Raw genomic sequence first — 27,565 nt, 5'->3', positions numbered from 1 at the left:
AAAGTTTTTGTTCTGTAGAGCGTGGTAGGGGATTGGAGACAGGTCCTTAGGGTGGCCCAAATGGCTATTCTGCTTCTAACTTTTCTGCTTCTATCAATTTTGCCTCAGCCAGCCACCTTGCTTCCTGCCAAGTACCCAGAAAGAGCCGCATGATTCCCTGCGTTGTCTGCAGAGCAATATGGGAGGATATGTATTGTGAGGTCTACAGCTGTCCCATGTTTCCAAATGTTGATAAGCATCCCCTTGCTTTGAGTCCCCTCACAGGAGACAGGTCTGCTCTGCAAGGCAGTCATGTATTTGGGGGTGGGGAGGCGTTCTTGCCCCTGTCACCCACGGAAAAACCCCTAGTCCCATTTTCCATTGTGAGTCCGTATGATATGCTTTGTTTCTGGGTCTGTGTCTATTTAAGCCGACGCTCAATCGCTCTGCAGGACCGGTTTGCTGTGTGGTTATAGTGTGGCTGTGAGAGGGGGCTCAGAGAGCTGGTCCTCCCGTGGCATCCCTACATTTTCCTGCTCCAGTTGCTCTGCGCATCTCCCACTCTGCTTTCTATTTCCAGAAGCTGTGTGGCACTTTATAGGACCCTGTGCTGCCAAGCTGAAGAGGCCTTCCTAACATGCAGCGACCGTGCTGGGGTGAGTATGTGGAGGGCATGCTCCCAGAGCTATACTTCCAGTTGCAATAGCAGGATCATTCACCCGTAGGGCACAATTTTGAGCCAGTTTGCTCAGCTGGGTACCTGCAGGGCCCGGTCACAGTGCCAAGGCAGGGCCGGGCCCCTCAAGCGGTTGTACTAAAGACGAAGGATGCAAACTGGGGGCGAGATTTTTGTCACTGCTTTATGCCCTGATTATGCAGAGCCAGAGAAAAGACTGAGCACCAAAACTCCTGCTTCCTGTGACGCTTTTCTTCTACAGGCCGATCTTGTTTACTGGAGGGGAGATTGGGATGAGCCTGTTGTAAAGAGCTATTAGGCCGTGGCTATGATTTTGGCACCGTGGTTCATGGAAACCCATAGCATCCTTCCAAGCCAGCTGTTTCACCAGATGTCCTGGGAGACTATCCAGAGAAGGAAAATCCGTGAACGCTCCTGCGGAGACTGAAGCAGAGAAGCCGGGGCCTCAGCTCAGTAAGTGACTGATCCCCATCCCATTGATCCTTCTTTTGAGGGGAAGTTTGGGTATAAAAACGGAGGAATTTCCTGATGGGTGGCCAATGGAGTCACAATTTGGGAGGGCTGGGAGTTTCCCAGGACGTGAGATGCTTCAGTTAAAGGCAGAAAGCACTTCAGTGGCTTGTTCATTTAGCAGCTGGATCTCCATTATTCCAGCCTCATGTGTCCCGAGATGGCAACCATGGAAGTTTAAAAATATAGAAATCAAGTGCTAAGTGTCTCCTAATGATACCTTAACACACTCCTATTCTCTCTCTCTCTCACACTCTGAGTCACACTTGCTCATTGGAAAACTCATGGTTGGTGGACTTGAGGACAGACTAGGGACACTCGTGCCATCAGTGGTGCCAGATCGGTTGGCAAACCCCGTTCTCTGAACACCTGCTGTTACTCCAGGCACGTTCCTGATGTCTGTGTCCCCTGGTACCACACACAAGTTAGCAGTAAAGTGGCTATGGGTCATTGGGGCTCGGCATGAGATGAGACAAAGCAATATGCCCGCCTTGAGGGCCCAGGCTACATGCCTAAATTACCAGAAAGATGGACAGAGATAATACAGCTCCGATCCTGAGCGCGCCGGAAGTCAAAGCACTACCGCAGTAGTGACTGTTCACTTCTCCTAGCAGGTGGACTCTCAAAAGTCCCTCTGTGGAGTGAGTGCAAACCTCTGTCAAGCTGTGCCCATGATAGTGTAAAGGAAAGAGCAATCCTGCAAACTCCATTCATTTGGTATCTGCCCAAACAATGAGGGTATTGACCTACTACTCAAATCTAGTCCCGGTGTACGTGAAAGTCAAATTTAGCCTTGCCCCACACTGGATGTCGAGCAGCAACAAATGCATGATCAGCACATTGGAGCAGCAGTTCCTTACTCCTTGCCATCATTTTTTCTCAAGATTATTTCTGTCTTTGGACATCCCAGAGGTCTGGCTTAGATTCTTCCAGTCGGCCACTTGCTTGAGGCCTGCGCGATGGTAGCGCTGACAGGGCGAGGGCCTCCCGAAGGCAGAGTGCGCTCGGTCTCTGCTCCAGCATCATGGACATTCCTCAAATACTTGAATTGCTGACAATAAATTCATGAGAGATTTCCAAGGCTGTCTCTTAGGTGAGCGAGGTAAACACCACTCACTCTGCCTCTCCATCACTTCTTACCAGGCAAGGCTCTCCCTGACTTCTAGGATTGAGGAAAACTTGACAAAGAGCTCAAGAAGTGGGTCCTCATCATAGTGAATGCTGTGCTTAGGCTAAACTCCTGTAGACACATACCTTCCTCTCTAATATCATTTGACCTAAAGGTGAATCCCAGCTTCCTTTAGGCACCCATTACTTACAACAGGTGGTAGGGTTTCAGTCTTCGCGTGTTGGAAAAACAAAAAAAAAGAATTGATGCATTGGGCTTATAGATTTATTTAAGAGTTGAGTGGAGTTTGTGTTGGATGATAGGGACCTGAACTTTAACTGTGTCTTTAGTAAAAGCAAGACACAGTAACAGCTATACACATGCACTCTGGACTTGCATGACGTGCACCAAAAGCACTTGCTTTCCTGCAAATCTAGCTGGTCGCTCTGTTACTAAAGGTTTGGGCCTTGTTGTGTTTCTAGGCCACTCTAGCGATGATAGTGGACCTCAGATGGACGTAAGGGACCGAAGGAGGCTTCTACCCATTTGAGCTGCAGCTCTGAAGGTCGGGTCTCTTATACCACAGTGGAAGATCCTGCTGTGATCTGCACAGAAACTATAGCTGGGGGCTCTAGCCATCCTGTTTCTTACCTATGCTGTATCTGTCTCCCCTCGATATACTCTGTTGAAGCTTAAAGGACAGTTTTGTTGGTTTTTTTGCCAAGGGAGATCTTTGCAGCAAGCAGCAGCTGGTGGCAGTGGAAAGTCAACTGAGCTCACAGATTCCTTAGATGTGCAAGTTAATAGGTGTTACCCTGATGCACCACCTCCTCCTACCTGTCTCCTGAAGTAAGAATCACAAGGAAATGCTACAAATTCCCAGTCTCCGAAGATGGAATAATGCCCGAGGGGGATAAATTTGGTCCTGTTTTATTTGCTAATCTGCTCAGAAGATTAAAAAGGGAAATACAGTGCTGAGGAAGGTGGGAAAAATCCCGAAAGTTGATCCAGAGCCATTTCCTCCCTACGCCAGCATAAAAATGATCAGCTCTCCCCGAGTGAGGCAGCACACGGAGCAGCAAGTGGATATGCTTCATAGCATTAAGGTAAGGCATTGCTATATCTGCATGTCTGTCACCTCCTTGTCTGCTATGCCTATTTACACGCATATAGGGATATTTGCACCCTTTGCATCTGCCTAGCTATGTGTACCTATTTATGTGATTTTGTTCGTAAATAAGATGAACTTCCATGACACCTAAAACCCCAGGTAAGCTGTGACAATTATTTTTATATACCAATCTGCTACTTACGGCTGCTTCCGATTTTTGCGAGGGGAAACATTTGCGATGAAATTTTCCAATGTTGGTCTCAAGGTGCCCATCACCTTCAGAGCAGAACTACATGATGCATAAACACACATCTGCTATATCGTTGATATACAGTTGATAAATATTCAGATGCCTGCTGTGTGCTTTATGCACGTGCACGTGTTACACATGTGTACCTGTCTTTTGCACTACTCCGCTTCCTGCCCTGCCCAAGTCTATTTCTCATGTACAGAAATCTGCATCCTCTGAGCTGTGCAAGGTTGGAAGTTGCTTATGTACAAATCTTAATGAGGTTGAATGATCTGGATAATTATTTTAGTGTGAGGGGAGGCAGGGAGTTTAAAAATTCAAGTTAGATTTAAAATTTCAGAAGTTGTCCGTGAATGCAGGGAGCCTTCTGACCATGTGTGTGTTTTACGTACGGTGACGGGGACCTGGATAGACATCGTGGCCGCATTCTGTTTAATGGGAGGTTTGCCATTGATTTCAGGGAGAAACATGTTTTTGCAGACCTTGAATGGCAGACTATTTCTGTTTGGGGTAATGGCATTTTTCAATGCCTCAGATAGAGGCTAATGAAGAGGGGGTTTTTTTCCATCTTGTACAGCTCTCCAGCACTCACTTCCCCTGCAGCAGTATGAAGGTCTCTTGCCTCTGCCTTAGCTTCCTCTTGGCTATCTGTGGGTTGCATTGGACACCAACCACCGCCAACAAAATCTTCCATTTCGGGTCATGCGAGATTTTGATGAATGTCAATGAAATCAGGACTGGCTTCGCAGCAATTAAAGCAAACATTGTAAGTATGGCAATGCACTTCACTGATGTAGACAAGACCGTGCGATGTCTCCTTTAGGCTGGGGGCTTGGTGGCTTGGCACATTGTGATAGCGGGCTTCCACGGTGACCAAGGGCCAAAATTTTCCTTGTCCCCATGTGCTGGGCTGTCACTCGCCCGTGAGTGGGCAGGGAATGTAAAATGTTACCATGCAGGTGTGCTAGCAGGATTGGACCCTCAAAGTTTCCCCAGCTGATAGCTCTACCGTGATCCATATTTGATATTTGGTCTGAGTCCAGTTCCTCCTGACATTGGAAAACAACATATCCCAGATATCAGCCAAACAGCTTGTAGGGCTGTCTCAGCAAAGGGGCAATGAATGAAGGGCCCGTGAAGATTGAATTCCCCTTTTCTCTCCTAAAAAATTACTCTGGGGACAAGATAGGGTGATAGGCCAAGCAGGAGACAGCTTGCATTAAGGCACAATACTCTGCAGGCAGAAGGTTTGCTTTGCAGAGGTCATTAAGAGCAACTTTAAAGAGAAAAGCTCTGTTTATGCTGGCCACCTAAACATCCCTGTAGCCAAGCTCAGCTTGACCGAATTTTGCCTTTTTCTGTTTAGCAAGCCAGAGACACTATCAGAACCACCAGCATTTTGTCCTTCCCATATTCGCTGCACAGAGTCAATGTAAGTATCATGATTGCATCTTCAAATCACTTGCTTTTTTTAAAAACTGAATATACAATCATAGAAAATGTGGGTTGAAGGGAACTCAGGGGGTTGCATCTAGTCCAACCCCCTCCTCAAAGCAGGACCAGCCCCTAATACAGCATCGCAGCCAGCGCTTTTTCAGTCTGGCCCTAATAACCTCCAGCACCTCTCTCGGTCACTCATGCCAGTGCTTCACCATCCTCCTAGTGAGAGAGTTTTTCCTAATACCCAGCCTAAACCTCTCTTGCTGCAACTTGAGAGCATTGCTCCTTGTTCTGTCATCTGTCATGACTGAGAATATGTCCCATACAGCTAGTTTTGAACGTGTACTTTTCAAGGCATCAGTTATTACTGCTTGGAAACATTTCAAGATGATGAGTTTTCTGTCAAAAAGATCATAAATATTATCCCATCTCCTACCATATTTGACACCAAAGCTGGCTGCGTGGTGGCAGTGGATTGAATGACTGCCGACTACATGTTTTATAGCAGTTTGTAAAGAGCATAAAATATTTCTCTCAAGTCTGAAGATACATGCTGCATCATTCATCACCTGCTGAAATTCTATGTGGACATGGTCTTCAAACACTGCGAGACGGAGGATTCGTGGGTCAACCGGAAAATCAGCAGCATAGCCAACTCTTTCCTCAGCATCAAGAAGAACTTCAGGCATTGTGTATGTTGGATTTTACGAAGTCTTCGTATAGCAAATCCTGCAGCTTTGGGGATATGATGGAAGCCGTCTTACCTAAATTAAAAAACACGAAACAAAAAAATGGCCCGGCCATTTTCTTTGAAGTTCAAAAAAAAGGGGGTGGGGACGGCATAAGAGTTAACGTCACTGTGGGTATCAAGAGGAAACACAAGCAGAAGCATGAGAGTGCCATGAAAAGTGGGGTTCATCTGTATTTGGCTTTAGATTTTCCTGGGCACTACTTAACTCCCATGTGAGCCCTCCAAATAGTGCTGAAGTGAAACCATGTGCTGATCCTCTCTGCGGATTGAATTTCACCCTTTGGGGAAATGTGATTGAACTCCATGCACTTTTTAGCAAGGCCCTTGCCTATGAAATTATCTCTGTCAATCAGAAAGCCACAGCTTATAAAAAAACAAAACCCCCACCCTATTAATAAATTCTTTTCTTTTTTTTTCCAGCATCAACAAAGTATGTGCAGATGTGGAGAGGAAGCAACGCAGAAATATAAACAAATTCTTACCAACTACGGCCAGGTAAATGGATGGGACTATCATTCAACATATTAATTAATGCGGAGTCAGGTACTCTTTTGCTCATTGCAAATCGCTGAAGTTACTTAACTGATTTTTCTTTCAATCCACTTCCAGCTGAATGTCAAAAATGCAGCAATGAAATCCCTAGGAGAGCTGGATAACCTGCTAGACTGGATGGAGAAGGCTCATTAGAGCAGAACAACCTGCCAGCAGCATGTAGCTTTTAAAGGTGCTTGAAAACCGCTCTTATGCAGTGATGCATTCAAAATCAAGTCCTGATTCAGCGCTGTCTGGCATTTTCTCATTGGCTTCAAGGGGCATTTAATCACAACATGATTGTTGGGGTAGGTAGGTAGGTAGATAGATAGGTATTTAGACCCGGGTGGCATGTCCATATGCTGCAAGGGAGGAGCACATTGAGACATATTGCCCCCAGGCTGAGACCCGCTACATCTGCTCCTTGTATGTTGATTCCCAGCGCAAAGGTGCCTGTCTGTAGGCTCTGCATCTCAGCTAAACTACTTCTGGTTCGGGACCTGATGCAGGTGGAGTGGGCATGACATCTCAGCATGGACCTGACCCTAGCGTCTTGCACGAAGAACCAAACATTTCAAGTTCACCTTCAGCTTTTCCAATTAGCACAATTCTACCAGGGCTGATATGGCTTAAAAGACTTTCTCTGTTATTAAGGGTAATCGTTAACATGGCCTCTTTATCCTGATAGCGGCCAGGTCCTGCTATCTTATGTATCTTCAGCGGATTTGGGCGGGGGAAGGAGGAGGGGTGCTACTGTCGTCTGACGTTTAAAAGCTACGGCTGAGCCTTGTAAGATGCCTGTGTGTGGTGTGCTGCATGGGAAGCTGACAGAAGTGCTGTCTGCAAAATTTAGCAAGGTTAGTCTCTAGTTTGCCTTGATTAAACCACTAAAGAATTGCTGTTTTCTCTGAAAATAATAGTCTCTGCTTTAGTGTAATTGTGTTTTTCAGCATGAGAAACTATTCTCTAGGTACGATAATTTTTTGTCGAACAGAAAAAGAACCGTGTTCTTCTCGTATGTATTGCGCTACCTGCAATGATACTCAGTATGCAAATACTGCACTGATCTGACCTTAAATAAAGACTATTTCAAATGATGCAGGTTCTGCCTAGATTGCTGTGCAACTTCTGAACACTCACTTCCCTGGGTCTAATGTGTGATGTTTCTCTTCTTTTTCTACAAAGGATTTATTTGATAGAGTAGATACACTGGAGGAGGGTAGGGCTAGGATTCAGAGAGACCTAGGCAAACTGGAGGGTTGGATCAAAAGAAATCTCATGAGATTCAATGAAATCTCCTGCTCTTAGGAGGGAACAATCCCATGCACCGGTGGAGGCTGGGCTGACGGGCTGGGCAGCAGCTCTGCAGAAAAGGACCTGGGGGGGACAGTGGACAATAAGCTGAATAGGAGCCAGCAGTGTGCCCTTGTTGCCAAGAAGGCTAATGGCATCCTGGGCTGCGTTGGTAGGAGCGCTGCCGGCAGATCGAGGGAAGTGATTCTTCCCTTCTGTGTGGCACTGGTGCAGTCCTGTGTTCAGTTTTGGGCCCCCCACTACAGAAACGATGTGGACACATTGGAGAGAGTCCAGGGTAGGGCAATAAAAATGGTGTCGGGGCTGGAGGACGTGACTTGCGAGGAGAGGCTGAGGGAACTGGGCTTATTTAGTCTGGGGAAGAGAAGACTGAGGGGGGATTTAATTGTAGCCTTCAGCTCCCTGCAGGGCTGTTGCAAAGAGGATGGAGCTGGACTGTCCTCGGTGGTGGCAGATGACACAACAAGGAGCAATGGGCTCAAGTTGCAGCAAGGGAAGTTTAGGATGGATATTAGGAGAAACCTTCTCACTAGGAGGGTAGTAAAACACTGGGACAGGCTCCCCAGAGAGGCGGTGGACTGCCATCCTTGGAGGTTTTGAAGACCTGGCAAGACAAAGCCTTGGCTGGGATGATGGAGTTGGGGCTGGTCCTGCTCGGAGCAGGAGTTTGGACTAGGTGGCTTCCTGAAGTCCCTTCCTACCCGTATTTTCTATGATTCCTACGGTGGCTAATTTACAGTATAGATGAGGGAATAACACAGGGTACCTGAGGGATCATACAGCACTTCTGCTTTTTTGAAGTGCCCAAGTCAGGACTCGTGCGGTGCACAGATTGTGTGCTAGTCCTCTGTGATAGATGGTTCAGTGATTGTAAGGCCGGAAGGGACCTCAGAAGATCACTGGGTCCAGCCCCCTGCACCAAGCAGGAAAGATAACTGGGGGCCAGGGGACCCCACCAAGGTGACTGTCGAGTCTCCTCTAGAAGATTTCCCGGGTAGGTGATTGCACCGCCTCTGAAGGGAGCTTATTCCAGTCGGGACACCCTGACTGTGAAGAAGCTTTTCCTAACGTTAAGCCTGAATTGATCTTCCAGGAGTTTGTGGCCATTACTCCTGGTTTTCCCCCGGGTGCCCAGGTGAACAGTTGCTCACCAAGTCCTTGATGTACTCCCCCAGTGTAGCAGTAAACTGCTACCGGGTCCCCTCTCAGTCTTCTTTCCTCAGGCTGAAGAGTCCCAGATCCCTCAGCCTTTCCTTATATGGCTTGCCTTTTAAGACTCTGATCATACGAGTGGCTCTTCTTAGCACTTTCTCAAGCTTGTCCATGTCCATGTTCAAGTGTGGTGCCCAGAACTGGACACTGCCATTTCACCAGCACTGAGTAGAGCAGAAGCATCATGTCGGTTTTGCTGGAGATGCATCGATTGATGCATACCAGAGTATTATTTGCCCTACTTGCTACAGCATCACACTGCCAGCTCATATTCATCCTGTGGTTTATTATTACCCCCATGTCCCTTTCATTTGTGGTGCTGCCAAGCCTGTAGGTGTGTTGGGGGTTGCTCGCCCCGAGGCGGAGCACTTTACATTTCTCAGCATTGAACTTCATCAGATTCCAAACTGCCCAACTTGCCAGCCTGTCTAGGTCTGCCTGTATCTGTAGCTTATCTTTCAATGTGACCACGCTCCCCCATAGCTTGGTGTCATCTATGAACTTGGATCGTGAGCTCTTCAGCCCACAGTCTCCCAGTGTCTTCACCAAGGAAAGGGGGAGTAGGGGGCCTGGGGTCACACAGGATGGGAGACGGAGTGAAAGCAGGAATCTAGACCCCAGCTCTGTTCTATGTCTGACCTGGAGCCCCCTTCCACTAACCCTTGGAAACCCGACTGCCCTGGAGGTGCTCTGAGCCAGCTCCTCTATCCTGCCATGGCTGTAGTAGCGTAGCCTCTCGGGGATAGGAACTAATTGGGGATGGGGAGCAGGGGTGGGAGAAGGGGAGGTGCCTTCTGGGTACTCTGCCAACTTCAGCTTATTAGTCAAGGAGAAAGGACATATAACAAAGTGATGCTGCTTAACTGGTGTGATGAGGCAAATGCTTTTCTCCAACCTGTGTCTCCAGAAAGCAGCTGAGATTTTTATGGGGTAATTTATTTCCCTCCCTGGAAATCTTGGCTCGGCCCCACTGCTGGTTTGCGAGACTCCCCCTGCTCTCCTGACACCACATCTGGATTAGGAGATGCGCATGGAGGTCAGGTGGTTTCCTCCAAGCAGACACCCGACCCACAGTTCTTCCTGCTTCTCACAGGACATTGTATGGGCTGCAAGACCCAGCAGCCCCTGGCATATGGGAATGAACCTGACCAATTCGAGATAAAGCAGCCAGTTGCTGTCTTGGAGCATGAGTGCCCATGCAGGGTGTTAAGATAGCTGTGGAGCTTGCCTTGCACCCTGACCCTATCCTGCACCAGGGGCTCACCCTGCCTGGGGCTAGCAGCACAGACAAACATACCTCCCTCTGGCTAAGGCCCTGCTGGTACTGGTCTCAGAAGCTGCCCTGTTCACCCCTAGTGGCAACCTAGCTCATCCAGGGAACATCACTGTTGTGACCCTCACAGGACACCCCCTGGTTGGGGCTACCATCTGAGGTTGGTGTTGAAGCTGTTTCTGTCCCAGTACCCCTTTCTCTCTTCCTCCCACCTGTGAAGCCAACACCACAGGGCCTGTGTCTATCAGCCTCTGACTCCCCTTTCCCCTGAAGGCCTCCTATGAAATCCCTTGTCCCACCCTAGTCTCCAGTGGGGCTGCACCAGTATTTCCCAGCTGCATTTTGGAGAGTTGCGAGGGGGTGGGGAAAGGCCCTCCTGCCCCCTACACTCTTTACTTCCCTCAGCTTGAAGTTGTTTCTGTCCCACTGCCCCTTTTCTCTCCCCCTCTTGCCAGCGTAGCCACCCTGTCTCCTGTATATGCTGGGAAGTGGTCTAAGGGGCTGCATGCGGGCCCCCAAAAGAGGACTGTTTGTTTCTGAGTTGACATAGAAACGTCTGTAGAGACCACCTTGCAAAGCAACAAATTTCCTTTTTTTAAATAGAAAAAGAAATGAAAAACCTATTATTTAGGAAGCACTGCAGGACACCAGTTCAATTTCAGGGGGGCATTTGGCATCTTTGGTGTAAAATAGTACAATACTGAGAACAGGGAGTTGAAGTGATGGTGTTGTCATTGTGTACTTACTTTGAAACAACTGAAACTGTACAGAGATGTATCTAGTAAGGATGTATGTGTATACTGGGGCGGGCAAAATACAGCCTGCTGGCTGGATCCAGCCTGCCAGGCCATTCTGTGGGGCCTGTGGGGCCCCTAAAAAATCGAGAAAATGAATATTTATCTGCTCCTGGCTGCCTATCAAAACTGAAAGGAGCCAGGGGCAATGGGACCCAGGGGAAGCCAGTATGACACAGCAGCAAGACCCTGCCCCCTCCACCCACAAGTCTCTGCCTGCTGCAGCTTTAACTGCTCCCCTGCACGTGGCTGCTCTAGCACCACATGGCCCCCGGCTGAATCGCTGGACCGCCAGGACTTGGGGACGGTGCGGGTACCCTGGGGCCGGGAGTGTGTGTGCGTGTGTGTCTGTGCAGTGAGAGGGGGAAAGGAGAGTTTTCACGGTGAGTCCCTCCCACCATACACCCCTCACACTGCTATACATGCAGACCCCAACACCCACACCCCCTCGCACACAGGGTCCCTGCAACTTGACCCAGAGGGCTTCAAGCTGTCCATTTTTGGAGCTGATGTCAGCCCCTAAGGAGATATACTGCACTTTCACATAGAGAGCAACACCTCCACCTTTCTTCTCCACCCTGTCCCTTCTATGCAGGGTGTAGCCCTCGATAGCTACGCTCTAGTCATGTGAGGAGTCCCATGAGGTCTCCGTAATCCCTACTAGATCATAATGTCCACTGGAGAGTAGGAGGGCTAGCTCCTCCTGCTTACTCCCCATGCTCCTGGCATTAGTATACAGGCACCTGAGTCCTCCCACTGAGGGTCTCATCTTCCTGTCCCGCTGATGGAGAACTAGTCCCTCATCTGCCACAAAAATGGCTCTCCCAGTGATGTGTGCAATCAATATTTTCTTCATGTGCAGCTGTCACCTGGAGGATGCATACCTGCTAAATGTGCAGCTTGCTAAAGTATCATGATTATTTCCCAGTCCAGACAGATAAGCAGCTCGTAATCCTTTACCAAAACAGCGATGGCAGTTAGAGAGCTAAAAACATTTCACTCGTCCCAGGTGCCAAGAGTGGATAGAAATTTCTCAGCCTGGGTCTGATGATGGACATGGCACCAAAAATGATTAAAATGGCTAGTTACTGATGCTTGACAAACACCTGCCCATGACAGACGCACACAGATGAATGAGTTTGGCTCCAGCAGGAAAAAAAGCCTTCGAGCCAAGGCCTACCCTTCCCTATTAGATGCATAAGTGACCTTACTCCGTATCACACAAGTGCCTGAAAAATCTTTAATGCACCCCTCTTTGTAACACTATCATTTTAGCCTTATGGCTAAGTCACAAAAAGCAGTGAAGAGGAGGAGGATTTGCTTGCCTCCTTCATTAATTATTTTTTAGGGACTCGAGCAGGGTGGAAGAGGATCGCGGTCAGACAGCGTTAGGTGCCTAATCAGTGGAGTAGAATCTGCCCCCTAAAGCCAGGGTTTTGGAGCAGGTAGCACTTGAGAGGGTGTCCCACCTTTGAGCAAAGGTAGCAGGCTAGCGTGCAGCCCCGCTCAGCCGTTATCTCAGCTACAAGGTGGGATTGTGGCCATAACCTCTTGGTGCCGGTCGCCTGTGGTACTGGAGTCCTGGGTAAGAGTGAGCACAAAAGCAATCATAAAGGATGTGACTATATACAGGTGTGTCCATAGCTATTGCAACCTGGAAATCAAAAAAAGAATGACACATCTACTGGAATTTTTAGCTTTGTCTTGCTGCTGCTTGATTCGCATGATCTCTCTATCTCAACGTGCTTTTTTCCTTATATTGAAAGGCACAAGGAGGAAAAACATTCATTTTCCAATAGGTTAAGGATGTGATGGCATATAAAATGTTGATCTGGACACTCTCAGGAGCTGTTGTAACTGGCATTTCTCAAGGTGCTTGGCCCTGGTATCAGCACTGTGGAACTTTCTAAGTTGTTTCATTTAAGCTCAGCAAGGAAATGCATGGAGAAAATAGAAAGCCCGAGGGAATTCCAGATTTCATTTCCTTTGCTCGTCTGTATATAAGTGGGTATCAGTCTCTGGGGCTGAGAAGCAATATACCACAGAGACGAGAGAACATACCGTGAAACAAGGTAAGATATTTCTAGCTCTCTGATCTCCTCTTATACCTTTTTCTATGTTATTTATGCCTGCATCACACCTGCTGTCGAGGGTCAGTGGTAGGATCCTAGTCTACCATGAGGGAAACCCAAGTTCGCTTCCCAGACAAGTGCATAACTACCGTCATCGAGGCACCGCACATCTGGACTCAGTCTGGCCTTTGGACTCTGTCTTGGTGGCCTAAAGGGGGATGGAAAGCCTGGGCAGCCTCTACTCCTCACAACCTCCTCTCTGGGCATGCATGTCAAAGGTCTGGGTGACCTCTAGGGTGGCCATCAAAGAGGACAGTCAAGTTATCCTCTGTCCCCTATTGATACATAACCCGATGCCTTTATGTCCTCTACTTCTCTCTTCTTCGAGAGAAAAATAGAGGACATAAAGGCATCGGGTTATGTTTCAGTAGAGGATAGAGTAGCAGAAAACCGGAATGTCCTCTATGATGGTGACCCTAGTGCCCTCTCGTGCACATACCTGATCCAGAAGGATCAACGTTTGCCTGGTACTGCTGCTCAGAGACAGCTTAGATGGATGTCCTTGCTCAAATTCAGTCTAGGTGTGATTTCACTGGAGTTAAAACATGATTATGGATTTGTCTCATAGTATGTAAAGCCAGACACTGATAGTCCTGTAATTTTCTGTGGACTTGAGCACCATGCACCCTGTCCATACCAGCTCCATTCCCCAAGTGCCAACGCAATGAGATGGATTTGTCTGGAAACCGTAAGGGTCTATCTCACTGCTTATCTTTAACCAGTCTAAATGCTTTTATGATTAAAAGTGGCTTTGCCTGACAGGATGCCACTGAATCCTCTGGTGAGACCTCACAGAAGATGGGCCATTATTGTGCATAGGCTCTCAGTGGTGCTTTGCACCCTTACGACATCATAACCTTCCAGGAACCAGAGCAATGACTTGCTGGATTTCTGCAAGGTGTGTCACCTCAAACACGACACTCACGTCACACAAGGGGAGTAAAACCTTGCGATGACATATTCCCCAAGCGCAACGGATGAAGTCCTAGCTTAGCTGTCCTCCTATCCTATTAGATAACGCTTAGTGAAACATGTGGCAAGACTCTCATTGGGAACAGCTTCAGGTCCAGATGTGAATAGTGAAATACAAATAAGAAACAGTCTGGAAATCTATATTGCTCTCGCCACATGAAATAATTGAACTAACACATACATCTTTGTCTCTGGATTTCCTTCCGCTTTGCCTAAGCTCCGTGTTACAAGAGTCAAAGTCCTCTTTTCATTCTGTTTCTCTTTCTGTCACCTGTGCTTTGGAGCTGTCTGGCCAGTAATTTCGTATTGATTTGTCCTCAGATTGGATCTGGTTCAAGACTGGGATCCAGACGTGAATATCCCCAGTTAGGGGTTTCAGTCCTTGGGGTTCGTGGCTCAGACCAATCGGACTGCAAAGTGGAGATGTGACCCTCACTGGCCCAAACTTTCTGCTGCTCAGATCCAGAAAATTGTCCAGGGCTTAATTCTAATATATGAGATTAAAACGACACAGGCTCTGTCTGTCCTGTAGGTCAGATTTCAAGGTGCTTTTTCAAAGTTACCCAGTAGGCCAGATGCAGAAGTGATGTCTAGAAGAGAGATGCCAATTGCACAAGGATAAATGGCTGAATAAATCTAAGCAAAATCTAAGCAAATGCAGAAGTATTAACAGAGGTAACAAACAGGTTGAAGGGAAGCAAATAGGAAGGTTTCATCCACAATAACGTGGTCTCTCACTAAACACATTGTGCTTTGAATTCCACCTGTCTCCTATGTGGAAAAAAAACCCGTGATCACTGTAATCCAAGGGTAACCGAGACCTGCTTTGTTTTCTATTAAGCAGTTCCTACGACTGAAGAAGTGAGCGTCAGCATCCTTCAGAGAAATGAAGGTTGTGTGTCTCCTCTGTCTCGTTCTCTCTGCATTTCTGCTGTGTTTGCAACCCGCTGCCAGCCTCAGAAGGCTCCACTTGGCACGGTGTGAGATCGCTGTGAATTTCCACGAACTGAGACACAACTTTGCAGCTGTCAAGGAGATGCTTGTAAGCACGGCGCGGGTGGAAATACGTCTGTAGCTCAGAGTCCTGCTGAACTGATCAAAAGGTCAGCTTCCTAAGTCGGCACGTGCATCTGACCCTTTCTCTCTCTTTCTCCCTTTCAGCAATCTCGAGACAAGCACACTGACATCAGATTCTTATCCAAATCATATTCCTTGCGAGACATTGAGGTACGTACAGGATCTGCGTGCCTTGAATTATTCAAGGGATACACGGGCACAGGGAACGGGTGATCTTTGCTGCAAGAGTTGGCAGCCATGTGGATAGATGGCAGAGCCAATAACACAGGAACAAGATTAATTTGGTTTAACAATGACTCTTACTGGACCTAACAGAGCCCTTTTTTGTCGTCTTGTAGCCTGCGGACAGGTGTTGTTTCCTACGTCATTTGATGCGGTTTTACCTGGCAAATGTTTTCAAACACTGTGAGGAAGCCGGTGCCCTCGTCAGGAGGAAAGTCAGCAGCATAGCCAACAGCTTTCTCCATATCAAGAAGGACTTGAGGCTCTGTGTAAGTCCGAGGCAGCAGGCCACATTCGGCTCACAGCCACGCTGGTGCGAACTGGAGCGCAGCCAGCCACGTCCATAGAGCACGCACATCTAGAATACCCTAGATATACACCCACACGCCAGGGAGCGGGGACGGCCCAGGAACACCTCGAATATTCTCATTATGGGCCAGATTTCATTTCCTTTATTATTCATTTCCCAGGGATCATTTCCTGGAAAGTTAGGGTGGGAAGGGACCTCAGGCGGTCGCATCTAGTCCACCCCGCTGCTCAGAGTAGATCATTGCAGCCAAGGCTTTGTCTAGCCGGGTTTTGAAAACCTCCTTGTGCAAGTTTTCCCTAATATCCAACCTAAACTTCCCTTGCTGCAGCTTGAGCCCATTGCTCCTTGTCCTGTCATCTGCCCCCACTGAGAATAGCCTACCTGCATCCTCTTTTGAACCCCCTTTCAGGTAGCTGAAGGCTGCTATTAAGTCTCCCCTCAGTCTCCTCCTCTCCAGACTAAATAAGCCCAGTTCCCTCAGTCTTTCCTAGTAAGTCCTGTCTCCCAGCCCCACCACCATTTTTGTCACCCCTGCTGGACTCTCTCCAATTTGTTCACATTCTTGTTGTAGTGGGGGGCCCAAAACTGAACACGAGACTCCCAGAACAGCTCTTCCCTCTGATAGCAGTCCCTAGGGATTGCCTGAGAGGAGCGACTGCGAGGTATCCACACGGGGAAGCTAGTGGCCGTAAATTGGGAATGACTGCATGCAGCTCTAGGTCCTCGCTGTGAATTCTTTGTTTGGATGTGGGAACTCTAGGACGTGCAAAGGCGGAGTTGGTATGAAGTGGCACCTTCGCTCAGTGGGTGCTCACTTCTGTACTTGAGAGCAGCCGTATGGGGCCCCGCATGCACAATCCTGTATCCTCCTTTCCTGTGTGCCCACCGTTAACTCCGTTACCGTTATCCTTCCCCAGCATGACGTTGGCGTGTGTCACTGCACCGAGGATGTGAAGCAAAAATACACGTGGCTCCTGGGCCGGTTTGAAGAGGTACATCCATGTTTGCCTGCTGACTTAGCTAAGGGAGTGCAGAGGGATTTCTGGCGGCAGGGGTCTCGTATATGGGGGCTGCCTCAAAGCGACGTTGGGACATAGCCCTTTCTCTCCAGGCCGACAGTGGCAGGACACAGCTGTTCTGTGGGGGTCATGGTGTAACTATTCAGCAAAAGCTGTCACGTTTCAGGGCTTTCATGGGGGCAAATGGGAGTTCCCTGCTAAGGGCCATCTTCTTTGGGTCCTCTGATGTGCACACCTAGCCCTTTGTCCATTTTTCTTCTGCCCCCCTTGTGTGGTGGACTTTGGCGGCTCCCCTGTCACCTGAAGGAACAGGCCTTTGTTGCTTTGAGCTCTGCCCACCAGCCTTGGGTATTGAATAAGCTGTCACCAGCACTGTCATTGCCTAAAAACTTTATAACAGAAAAACAACTGGAGCCAGCAGATGTGGTCAGCCTGAGGGTGGGGAGGGATGTGCCTGTCTGAGCAGAGCACCATTTTAGACGCATCACGGAGCGGCTCTTTCTCAGCTGCAGGCCCGTAGTCGGGTCTTGCTGGGAAACCAAGAGATCGCTTGGGAATGTGCCTCGGTCGTCGTGGCTGGAGTGGCTGCTTAGGGGCATAATCCTGTCTGTTCCCTTCCAGATGGACGCTCGGTCTGCAGCCATCAAAGCCCTTGGGGAGCTGGATATTCTGTTGGACTGGATGGACAGGATGGATTAGGTGAAGATCTGTGTCCCTCCTCTGGTGGCCTAATCCTGCAAGCAACAGTCAGTCAAAACTCCCGATATTGAGCAAACACAGTGGACAGGACGAGGCCCTACAGCATTTAACGCTTCTTGGAGGCCTGAATCACAGCTTCCACTGATGTCAGCAGGAACGGTGATTCGGCCTTTCATCTTCCGAACTGAGACTGCCCTGCACCGCATTAGACCCCTGTGGGGTCGGCCCATATAGTCTATAGGCCTAGTCTAGCAAAGCGCTTAAACAAATGTATAATTTGAAGCGGATGAATAGTCCCAGGGGAGTCATCTGTGCCCTAATTAAGCGTTTGGCTGGGCTGGGGCTTGTGTAATTAGCTCTCCAGTGCAATTAAGCTGCACTACCTGGCCACTGTTTTACTTATTACAGAGAAATATTGTCTTCAGTGAAGAACTCTCCAGAGATTTCTTATTACAGAGAAATATTGTCTTCAGTGAAGAACTCTCCAGAGATTTCTTATTATTTATAACTTGCTATTTTTTATTCATCATTTCCATTATTATCTGTTGCTGGTATTTATTTATTTATTTATCTGTGTATGTATGTACTTAGTTTATTTATTTATTCATTTATTTATTATAATTATTTCCTATTTTGTAATGTTTAGTGTAATGTATAATGATATCTGTTGTAATTTTATATTTTAATACTTAATTTATTATTATTATTATTACTTCTACTACTGTGACTGATTGTATTGCTCTGGGAACACTTTTTGCATGCAATGGATGTTTCATCTGTTAAGCTCAGAAAGTGCTGTTCTCTCCAGAAGGACTGGATAAGAACATGGTGTGCAACTCACACTTTTCTTAAATAAAAGCACTGCAATGAAGCTGTTAGACCTAGCCTGAGTGTGGAAATATCCCTAAGTGACATCTCAAAGAGTAATATAGCTGAGGACCATTGTTCTACAAAATGTAGAGCCTTCCTTGCAAAGATCTCAGGCCCTTACAAGCGTCAATGAATTCTACATCCTTAGACCCCTGGTTGGGCGAGAGAAGAAAACCCCATTTCTACAGATGAGGAAATCAAGGCAGAAGAGTGAAGGGTTGTCTAAAGTCAAACAAGATGGTGTCCTGCCTTCCAATCGTAAAATGATGGGAGGGACCTCAAGGGTCCTGTAATCCCATCCCCTGCCCGGCTGCTAGAAGTGTCATTCTTCAAGCATCCCCGAGAAGTGCCCATCCAGCCTCTTCTTGGAAACCTCTGACGATGGAGACTCCCCGGCTTCTGGAGGCAGCTTGTCCCATGGCCCTTATTGCCCAGAAGCCTCTTTTTCCCCGCTCCGAGGCATAATCTAAACCTGCTGTGCCGCATGTGTTTCACATGAGAGCTGATTCTTGTCCTCGCATTCATGGTGCCCCAAATGTCTGTACTAATCTACTGAACTGATTCTTCTCCGACCATTTAAGAAGCAGCTGTTGTCACTTGCAGCCTAAAGAACTGGCTCCGACATCGCGTCTCATCTGTCCAGGCAGCGGTGCCACGACTATTTCTGTGACATCGGAGCGCCTGCCGTACTCGGCAGCGGCTGCTGACTAGCGCATTAATAACTGAGCCAGGTTCACCAATCTCGCTTACCCAGGGTTGACATGACAACCTGTTTTCTGGGCAGCCGGTACAGAAGCTGCGATGATGTCAGGCCCCAGATGTGCGTTGCACATTAGCCTGGGCATTTTGCCAAAGCACTCATGTGTCTCGTGTTCCTGGTATCGCTCCAACCTGAAGATTTCCGATGTTGAGACAGCCCTGGCTGCACCTGTTTGAAGCTGGAGTGGGAGTTGGCTCTGAAGGTTTGAGCTGGTTCCTTTGGCCCTACAGGAGAAGAGCTCCGCTGCCAAAAACAAGGCGTACCTCCTGCACCAAAGAGCTGCTTCTCACAGCACCAAACTGCTTCTCTTCAGACAGGAAGGGAAGGATCTCCCGTTGTCACCGGCTGCCATATCCCTTTGCAGGAGGGTGACCTACCTCGGGCACTACACTTGCTGGCTTCAGATGAAGATTCACAGTTTCAAAGAGTTTCCTTCTTTCTAGCTGCTAAAACTTAGAGAGGAAAATTTGAAACCCGAATGAAATGTTCCCCCTAGTCAGCAGGGGACATGTTATCCATGCCGCTGATAACATGGCCCAGCTCTTCATGCTGACGCACGGAGGTTCACGTGAGCCTGGCTCCTATCTTGTCTCCGCCTTCCCATAACGCTTCGTTCTCCCCGGAGGGATCTGGCACCCTCCAGACGAGAGGGCAGAATGATCCTGCTCCGCCACGCCGCAGCGCCGCCTCTCCACGCAAAACGATCCTACCGGTGCCGTGCTGTCGGAGGTGGTTTCCAGTGATGCCACGGAGGTGGTTTCCAGGGGCTCCTTCCTGCAGGAGCAGTGAGAGCAGCAAGAAGCCAGTTGGGGAAAAAGGATGTTTTCCAGAGTTGTGAAAGTCTTTTTTGTATTCTCATATATGGAAATGAGCTTTTTCCAAATGGAGTTACCTAACACTTGTGATCTCATCACCGTCTCAGTCCCAAGAGGAACCAGCAGATGCCTCAACCCTCCTGCGTGCATCTTGCTGGTACCCCCACCGTATCAGGTCATTGCTGCAGGTGCTATTAGGGATTTTTGTTCTTGTCCCTAGACTGTCCCTGGTTTCTGAGACGGTCATAGGTATGCACAAGTGCTTCCCCATAGTTAACTGCAAACACATATCACCCTCTTTTAATGACACAGTGTGATATCATTATTTTAACATATTATTTGATGCATATACTCATCAGGTAGATATCTTAGTACATTTTATCTACCTCCCCAACTATAAGCCCTATCTAAAATGTCCCAGTGTCTTGATTCACTAATAAAAACACTCCATGTAAGATGTTTCTAAATCATTTAAGGTAACCTGTGGTCACACTTTGCCATGAAGGGTCCTTCTCGTCTGAAATAAAGCAGTCCTATACAGCTTATGGAGAAGCGCTCGTGTTTATCCTGCACATTTTCTCCCACGACTGTGGTGTGGAGACTGAAAACCTCTTTGCTGTCCCGTGATCCAATTCTGCTGTCTTTATTCATACAATTTTTTTAAATGTGTAGAAATAACACCTTCACCAGGTGTTGTCTTCATGGAGTCCATATATGAAATTACAAGCTACCCACATGGATAAGAGTTTCCAGGTCAATCCCTTTTCCTGCTCTAAATAATGTTATCCCCTTAGGGTGATCAGTCCTGAAATTAAAGAATCAAAACTAAAGTTAAAGGAAGGATTTAAAACTGCTTTCATAGCATCTGATGCTGCTACCTACTGGTGCTCCCGAGTCACTGCAACAAGTCCAAATCCTAATGTAAATATTTGCAGAATAAAAGCTGCGGACTTAGAACGGTACCTAACGTTGTTCCCAGTTACACCATGGACTTCTGGATTAAAACTGCTGTAACTGGAAGCCAAATTTGGATCACACAACCTGGCCCAAGGTGTTTAGGAATAAATTTGCCAAGGTGCCAAGATGCATACTGCATCTTTAGGCACTTAAATACCTTTGAAAATCTGGCCCTTATTATAAATAGCGTTGGTTTTGTTGCCACCTGATTTTTTTTTTGGTGATATCAGGATGTTTACTCTGATACTCTAGTTATTGTCATGTAGAATAAAAGTGAACACGTGTGTAAGGGACCCAAAGGCGTCAGGTGGGAAGGGTTGAGATCGCAGATTTGTACAAGGGACAGAGCATCAAACCTTTGGTGAGAAAAGCATTAAAAGGAGCTTGCGTTGTCACCACCTGGGCTGTTCCTGCTCCCTACTTAGAACTGGCCTGGAAAGCTGTTGGCATGGCACTCTTTACCACCACCAGATGAATATAATTCATTTAATATCTGTGTGGATGTCTTTCCATTTAAGGATTCACCCTGACTTGTTGATCTCTCCAAGCTACCTGCTGTCCTTTTTCACCCCAGCTTTGCCCTGTGTCAGACATAGGGTTGCCAGTTCTGTTTGATGCTATTCCAGGAGGTTTCACCACCAGACATAAAGACATTAATGAGTCATTACATCAGGAAGGCACATTTCTATTATATTTTTAAAACCCACTGGACCACTGTATAAATCGGATTCAACATTTAATGTTTATTTTAATGAATGCCCTGTCGTTTATCTCCCGGGTGACTCTTGGCAGCCTCCTAGAGATGTATATCTAATTCCTGGAGACTCCGGGGCAAGCCTGGAGGGTTGGCCTAGTCAGACAGTAGCCTGCCAGGTGTATTTCCTCTTTGTCTGTGATGAATCCACCTTCACGCAATGCGGCTTTCCCATTTTAACTTCTTTGTCTCCGTGTCAGTGCGCTGTGAAATAATGTGTTAGTCCACAGTGTTTTTTCCCATGTGCTGTGATCATTTTCCTAGCCTGAACCATTATGCCCAGGGGCAGCCAATTAAAAATTACACACGTTGCACATTTCCTGAGTTCCAGTCAAAGAAAAACAATTTGCAAGACATGATGACTTCATGAAATGTTACCCTCTGTTTTCAGGTGAAATTCTTGTCCCGGAGTAAATCCAAATCAGGCTCCCGGTTCTCTGTCCCTGGGGGGTAGTTCCAGTGAAGGCAATGGTCCTGTTTCTGCCACGACCTGGCCCAAAGCTCACAGAGGGCAGTTGAAAGTTTCCCAGTGACCTTTCTGAGCGTTGGGTTGGAGTCCAGGTAAGAAACCCACAGCTGAGCTCCAGGTCTCGGCTGGCCGCCTGTTCAGAATCAGGATCTGAAGTCTGTCCCGCTGCCTTCCCGAGGGGCATGTCTACACGTGCACTTGAATGCACATTAGCCTATTTTAATGCGCCTTAAAGTGTCATTAAAAAAACCATGCGCTTTCACTAACGCTCATTAAAATAAACCAACGTGCCTTTTTCTAGTGTCTCACAATGCGGTCCGACACGTAATGTGTATTACCAAAAGTGCGTTAATGAACACGTAGACGCGCTCCAGCTGCCAAGATAGACGCAGCTATACCCTTCATCAGGGGATATTTGCATAATGTATGGGGCAGCAAGATGGACTTGTGCCTAAGAAGGAAGTCTGAGGAGCGTTGGTTTAAGCTCTCTCTGCAGAAGTTGCCTTCCTGCTATGGGCATCTCTCTGTTAATGAGAGAGAGTGTTGCCCCCCTGCTTCAAGCGTGGACCGTGGTAGAAGAGCACAGCAAGAAGGCACCACAGAAATATAAATGTCTTGTTATCTGAATACTTCAGGGGCACATGCTAAATTGGCGAGACCACAGGTAATGGTGTTTAAAATGGGGATCATCAGCTCCTAGCTCTACTTTCAGAAATCTCAAGACAGTTGATAAGCAACAGACCATCCTGAAGCGTTCAGAACAGACCTGCGTTTCAGGATGGTGTGCTGGAAACGACTTCCTTCCCAAATGTGAACAAAAACTTGTCTAGGATTGGCCCTGAGAAACATCCTAATCAGTGCCGGGTTCACAAAGCTTGCAGCCGCACGGTCCTGCCTCAGGAACGTTAAAATCCCCAAAGCACTTTGAGCACCGTGGAAGACAGGGGTCAGAGTAGTGCCGGATGCTGCTCTGCAGTGAGATGAGCATGAGAACTTCTGTCCCTTACTTAGACACCCCTCGCTTTGCAGAATAAAGGCAAATGATTTACTTGGCCTACACGCTCCTTGATGGTCTGCTTCCGTCTTGTACTGAACGCTAAGCAAGGGGGAAAAAGGGGCAGTAATAAAAGGGGAAACTTTTGGGAAAGCAGTGATTGGGGGTTCAGCAGCTTGCCCGTGCCTTTTTGTGTCTACCCTGATCAGTGACCTCGTGTAGGGTTTGGTAACGTGTCCTCTTTCAGCTGACTGCTTGTGGTGGATTGATGCATTGGCTAGGATGAGGAGCCTGGAGTAGAGTGGCAAGGGTGTTGTCTGGCAAGGGTGAGGTGCATTTTTGGAGCTGTGTGCGAGGAAGTTTGCACAACACCTCCCCATTGCCCGCTCCTAGATAATCCTTAGGTTCGTTAGAATTGAATTTACTCTCATTTTGTTTGCAAAGTGGGATAGTTGGGTGGGGGGGGGTGTAGGGAGGGTGACAGAACAGATGAGAGTTTGTTTCCGGGGTGAAGCAGATACTGTTTTTCCTTCTCAGGAATTTCTGGACTCTCAGCATTACCCCTTCACCTTCCTCCCCCTCCACTCCCTGGGGGACACTTCAAGAACACACCTTCCTGCATTACACCATCACCATCCTCTCACTTCCAGCAACTCTGGGCAAGCTCATGCCTGTCCAAAACCCCACTCCTCCCTTCCGATGCCTGAGCGCACAGTCCAGAAGGGTCTGATACAAAGATGAGCGGACGAGGGCAAAATACGAGCAGTTTCTCAGAGCCGTATCCCATTCTGGAGAATTTACAAACACTATATATGATGTATACATATGCATATATGTATATCTATATGTGTGTGTGTGTGTGTATATATATTTATATTTATATATACACACACACACACACATATCCATATAACCTTATATATGACATATACAGTATAACTGAAGATAAAGAAAAGAAGCACTATTTTTACAGAAATGACTAAAATCCTGCAAGGATTACTAGAAAATGCTGATCATTGTATAGGTCTCTTGAACTATTATAGAAGGATTTAGGTTTATATTCAGTTCTGTAGAATTTATTGTACAAGGGATGGTACAAATTTATCCTTGCCGCAATTCGGCTGAATTCAATACCTTCTTAAAATGCACTACAAATTTAATAGGAAAAGAGAACTTTTTTGGAACCATCTCAGGTGATTTAACAGCGAATCATAGCCCAGCTATAGAGTGCTAGGGGATGATTAAAAATGGGGGGGGGGGGGAAAAGCACTTGTTCATACCTTCTGTTGGTTTAGGGTAATTTATAGCGTGCCTCATTTAATTTTCTCTTGAACGTTATTGTTTTCACTCTATAATATTAATATCTTAAGAAAGGATTCTAGTGTACATTAATGTTGATCCTGAACATAGATAATAAAATAACAAAATCCAGGCTCCTCAAAGAAAATCACTTATGCCATCATTGACCAAAGGATTTTGCAAATGAAATTCAAAACTCCAGAAAGTCCTGAAATAGTTAACATTCACTCTATTAGCAACAACATTTGGTTCCTGTCTCATATCATAATTAATACACCTTTATTGATTTCCAGAGTTGTTCTCTAGAACCATCATTTCAAGATCAGAACGGACCATCGTGAACTTCTAACTGGACTTTCTGCACAATGAACACCATAGACCTTCCCTGAATTAATTCCTGCATCAAGTTCAATAGTCAGATTTGAACTAGAACATGTATTTCAGAAAAAAAATCCAATTTTGCTGTAAAATTTGAGCGATGGAGAATCTGTTCTAGTCCAATCATTGTTGCTCCTCATTTTTAAAGACACATGCCTTATTTCTAATCAGAACTTATCTGGTTTTAAATTTGAGGTTTAGCGGCTTGTTATACCTTTGTCTGCTGGACTGCAGAACGCTCTGTTACCAGAGATGTTTGTAGACAGGGATCAAGTTGCCCCTTACCCTTTGATTTCAGAAGACAAGTAGATTGAGCGCTTGGACATTTTGCTGTATAGTATATTTTCCACGCCTGCAATCACTTCTGTGGCTCTTCTCTGAACCCTTTCAATTTTTAACATCCTTCATGAAGTTGTGGACAGAGGATTCTTGTAGGAGTCACACCAGTGCCTGATTCAGAGGGAACAGACCTTTTCTCTTCCTCTTTGGTATGTGTAGATTGGCCACACCATTGCACTAGAACCCATGACCTGTAGTCTTTGTCCCTAGGTGGATGACCTCACATTGATCAAACAAGGTTTTTTCCCGACAACTTGCCAAATGATCCAGTTTACACTGAAGATGTGACCCCTTGTCATCACTAGTTACCGTTTCCCTAATCTGTGCGAGTGTCTGCAAACTTGACCTATAGCAATGTGATTTTTTTTGCAGGTTATTGGTACAAAATGCTATATATATAGCCTAGTGCTAAGAATTAATCCCTGCTGTACCTCACTAGTGTCATTGCTCATTTGATGATGCTTCCCCATGTTGGTTACGTTTTGAGATCAATCAGTTAGCCAGTTATTAAATCTATTTGAAATATGCATCCCATTGTCATGAACCTTAGCACAGTTGGGAAGGATCCAGCCCCAGGACATTTTAAATGGAGAGCAGATGGCAGTGGGGCTGTCAAGGTAAAGACCACTGGGCTCGGCTTCTAGCCACCTGGAAATCTTCACTCAGACCTGATTCCATCTCCTAACCCGGCATTGTTTTGGGTTCTCCAGTCCTGACTTGGACCCCTAAAAACTCCAGTCTCTTGCCTTTGGACCTTGATGCCAGCTTCTGGATCCTGCCTTCACCACCCAGGTGATGTCTCATGACTGCCCATCCTTCAGTCTCTTCCAGACATGTTGAATTTGTACTGTTCAAGTTTCTAAATTGAAAGGCATCAATAGTAGTTATATGGAAAGGAAATATGAAGTAATATCAGAGGCTTTGAACTTTCTGTGAAAGTATAGGCAACTCTGATGTAAACCTGCCCTGAGGTTGAACGGAAGGGTTGGTATGGGGAAGACTCACAACTAGCACTTGAACTCTTTCCAAAAAAAAGAAGAGTTTTAATTGTTCTGGTCTTGTGCACTATGTGAACCAGGTTCAGCAGAGGTATAACTCCTGTGAAGACAATGGAGCTAATTCAGGGATGGGTTTGCCCCCCCCCCCCCCGGCCTTCCATTCAAAATGAAAGCTTAAAGTAGAACTCCCAATCTGGAAAAAATCATTGACAAACTGCCATTGCCTGACTAGTCATCTGTCTTTATTCCTCTAAAATATTATTAATGTGTTCTAAATGTGTGTGTTTTCTATGTGCCCCTGCCATTCGTGCAATCTGATCAGCTACGATCATTACAGCTGTAGAGGGAACAGGAGTAATGCAGTCTAAGTTTACTGTTTTGTGCTATCATCTCCTGTGAAACATGCAGCTCGTAAAGGCAGGGAGAGACCAGGACGTTTTGGGGCCTCCGAATTGCTGTCTATGCTACTCTGGTTGTTCTGCTTCGGAAGACCTCTGCTCCTTGTTCGACATCTCCACCAAGCTCTCACCCCCCACCACCCTTGTCCCAGTCTAAAAACAGAAAATTCAGAGAAACTAACCTCTCTGCTTTATTGCAACTGTTTCATCATTGTTTTTTTCCCAAATTGCTTTAGCTTACTGCCTGCTATGTGTCTCCCCATCTCACTGACACGATCATACAGTGCAAACAGCTACATTTAAACCTCTACATTGATAAAGGGTTTCTGAATATTTACCCTTCCCTTGTTTCCATGTCAGGCTAAAGGCTACGTATTTTAATGGCAGCTGTTGCGGGTGGATGTTAGCAACACAAGACAAAGGGAAAGCTTCTAGATCCGACGGTGGAACTAGCAGTTAACACTGCTTGAATCGAACGTGCGGAGGGCTACATTTTGCAAGAGCTCAGTCCCAGTCACCTGCCTTCCTCTGCAGAAACATCAGTGCAGAGATCTTCCGAAAGTCTTGCTCTGTCAAAATGAGAGCTACCAGGTGCCGAGCTACACTGAAAATCTGTTTTGCTCCATGTAGATACATACTTCTGAGTACTGAATTAATGACTGGAAAAGGGAAGGAAATGCATTCCTGTTGCTTCAGTGTTTCTGGGTCTGCATTAGTCTTTATGCTTTACCACCTCTGATAGGCTCCTTTTTTATCATTTTCCATCTAAATGAGGAACTGATTCTCAAGATGCTGGCGGCTGCCAGACTCTTGCTGGTGAATAGAGCCTGATTAGCTTGTGATTAAGGTGCAGGTGAAGCATGTTGGAAATCACTGAGGAACTGTAGCACTGGCTGCTGCAGGCGTATGAGGGACCTCTGAAAAGGCTCTGGCTAGTTGGAGGAGCGCTAAAGAAAAGCTCTGAAGCCAGGTCTAGGGTTGACTAGTGAGTCCCATGTTGCTGATGGGTTAGAGACCTTTTAAGGCCATTCAAGTTCTGGTTTTGGCATGGTAATAGCTGCTGCAGCACAGGATGGTTAATGGGTTTTACTATTTCCCCCTTGTATTTGGCCCTGCTTTTATGTAGGTTTTTC

The 27,565-nt window shown here is 46.8% G+C and overlaps 1 protein-coding gene across 1 annotated transcript; it reads left to right on the top strand.

The window, feature by feature from the left end:
• Positions 1-2,959: 2,959 nt before the first annotated feature.
• LOC149853696 (interleukin-20-like) lies at positions 2,960-17,401 on the top strand. The gene is made up of 9 exons (XM_090026327.1): positions 2,960-3,400; positions 4,233-4,421; positions 5,022-5,087; positions 5,635-5,787; positions 6,267-6,341; positions 6,456-6,524; positions 15,236-15,301; positions 15,490-15,642; positions 17,324-17,401. The coding sequence occupies exons 1-9, from the start codon at positions 3,335-3,337 to the stop codon at positions 17,399-17,401; spliced, it is 915 nt and encodes a 304-aa protein (XP_089882453.1). The 5' UTR covers positions 2,960-3,334.
• The last annotated feature ends 10,164 nt before the right edge of the window (positions 17,402-27,565 follow it).

This window comes from Crocodylus siamensis, chromosome 13, assembly GCF_052110815.1.
Source record: "Crocodylus siamensis isolate JL-2025a chromosome 13, ASM5211081v1, whole genome shotgun sequence".
NCBI classification, from domain to species: domain Eukaryota; kingdom Metazoa; phylum Chordata; order Crocodylia; family Crocodylidae; genus Crocodylus; species Crocodylus siamensis.
The sequence above is the reverse complement of the archived record's forward strand: the minus strand, read 5'-3'. Positions and strand labels throughout refer to the sequence as shown.

Bases quoted from the DNA above. Each gene is read 5' to 3' on its own strand.
- LOC149853696 (XM_090026327.1), top strand. From the start codon at position 3,335: ATGATCAGCTCTCCCCGAGTGAGGCAGCACACGGAGCAGCAAGTGGAT. The intron at 5,788-6,266 runs GTATGTTGGATT...TTTTTTTTCCAG, and splicing joins AGAAGAACTTCAGGCATTGT to CATCAACAAAGTATGTGCAG. The intron at 6,342-6,455 runs GTAAATGGATGG...ATCCACTTCCAG, and splicing joins TTCTTACCAACTACGGCCAG to CTGAATGTCAAAAATGCAGC.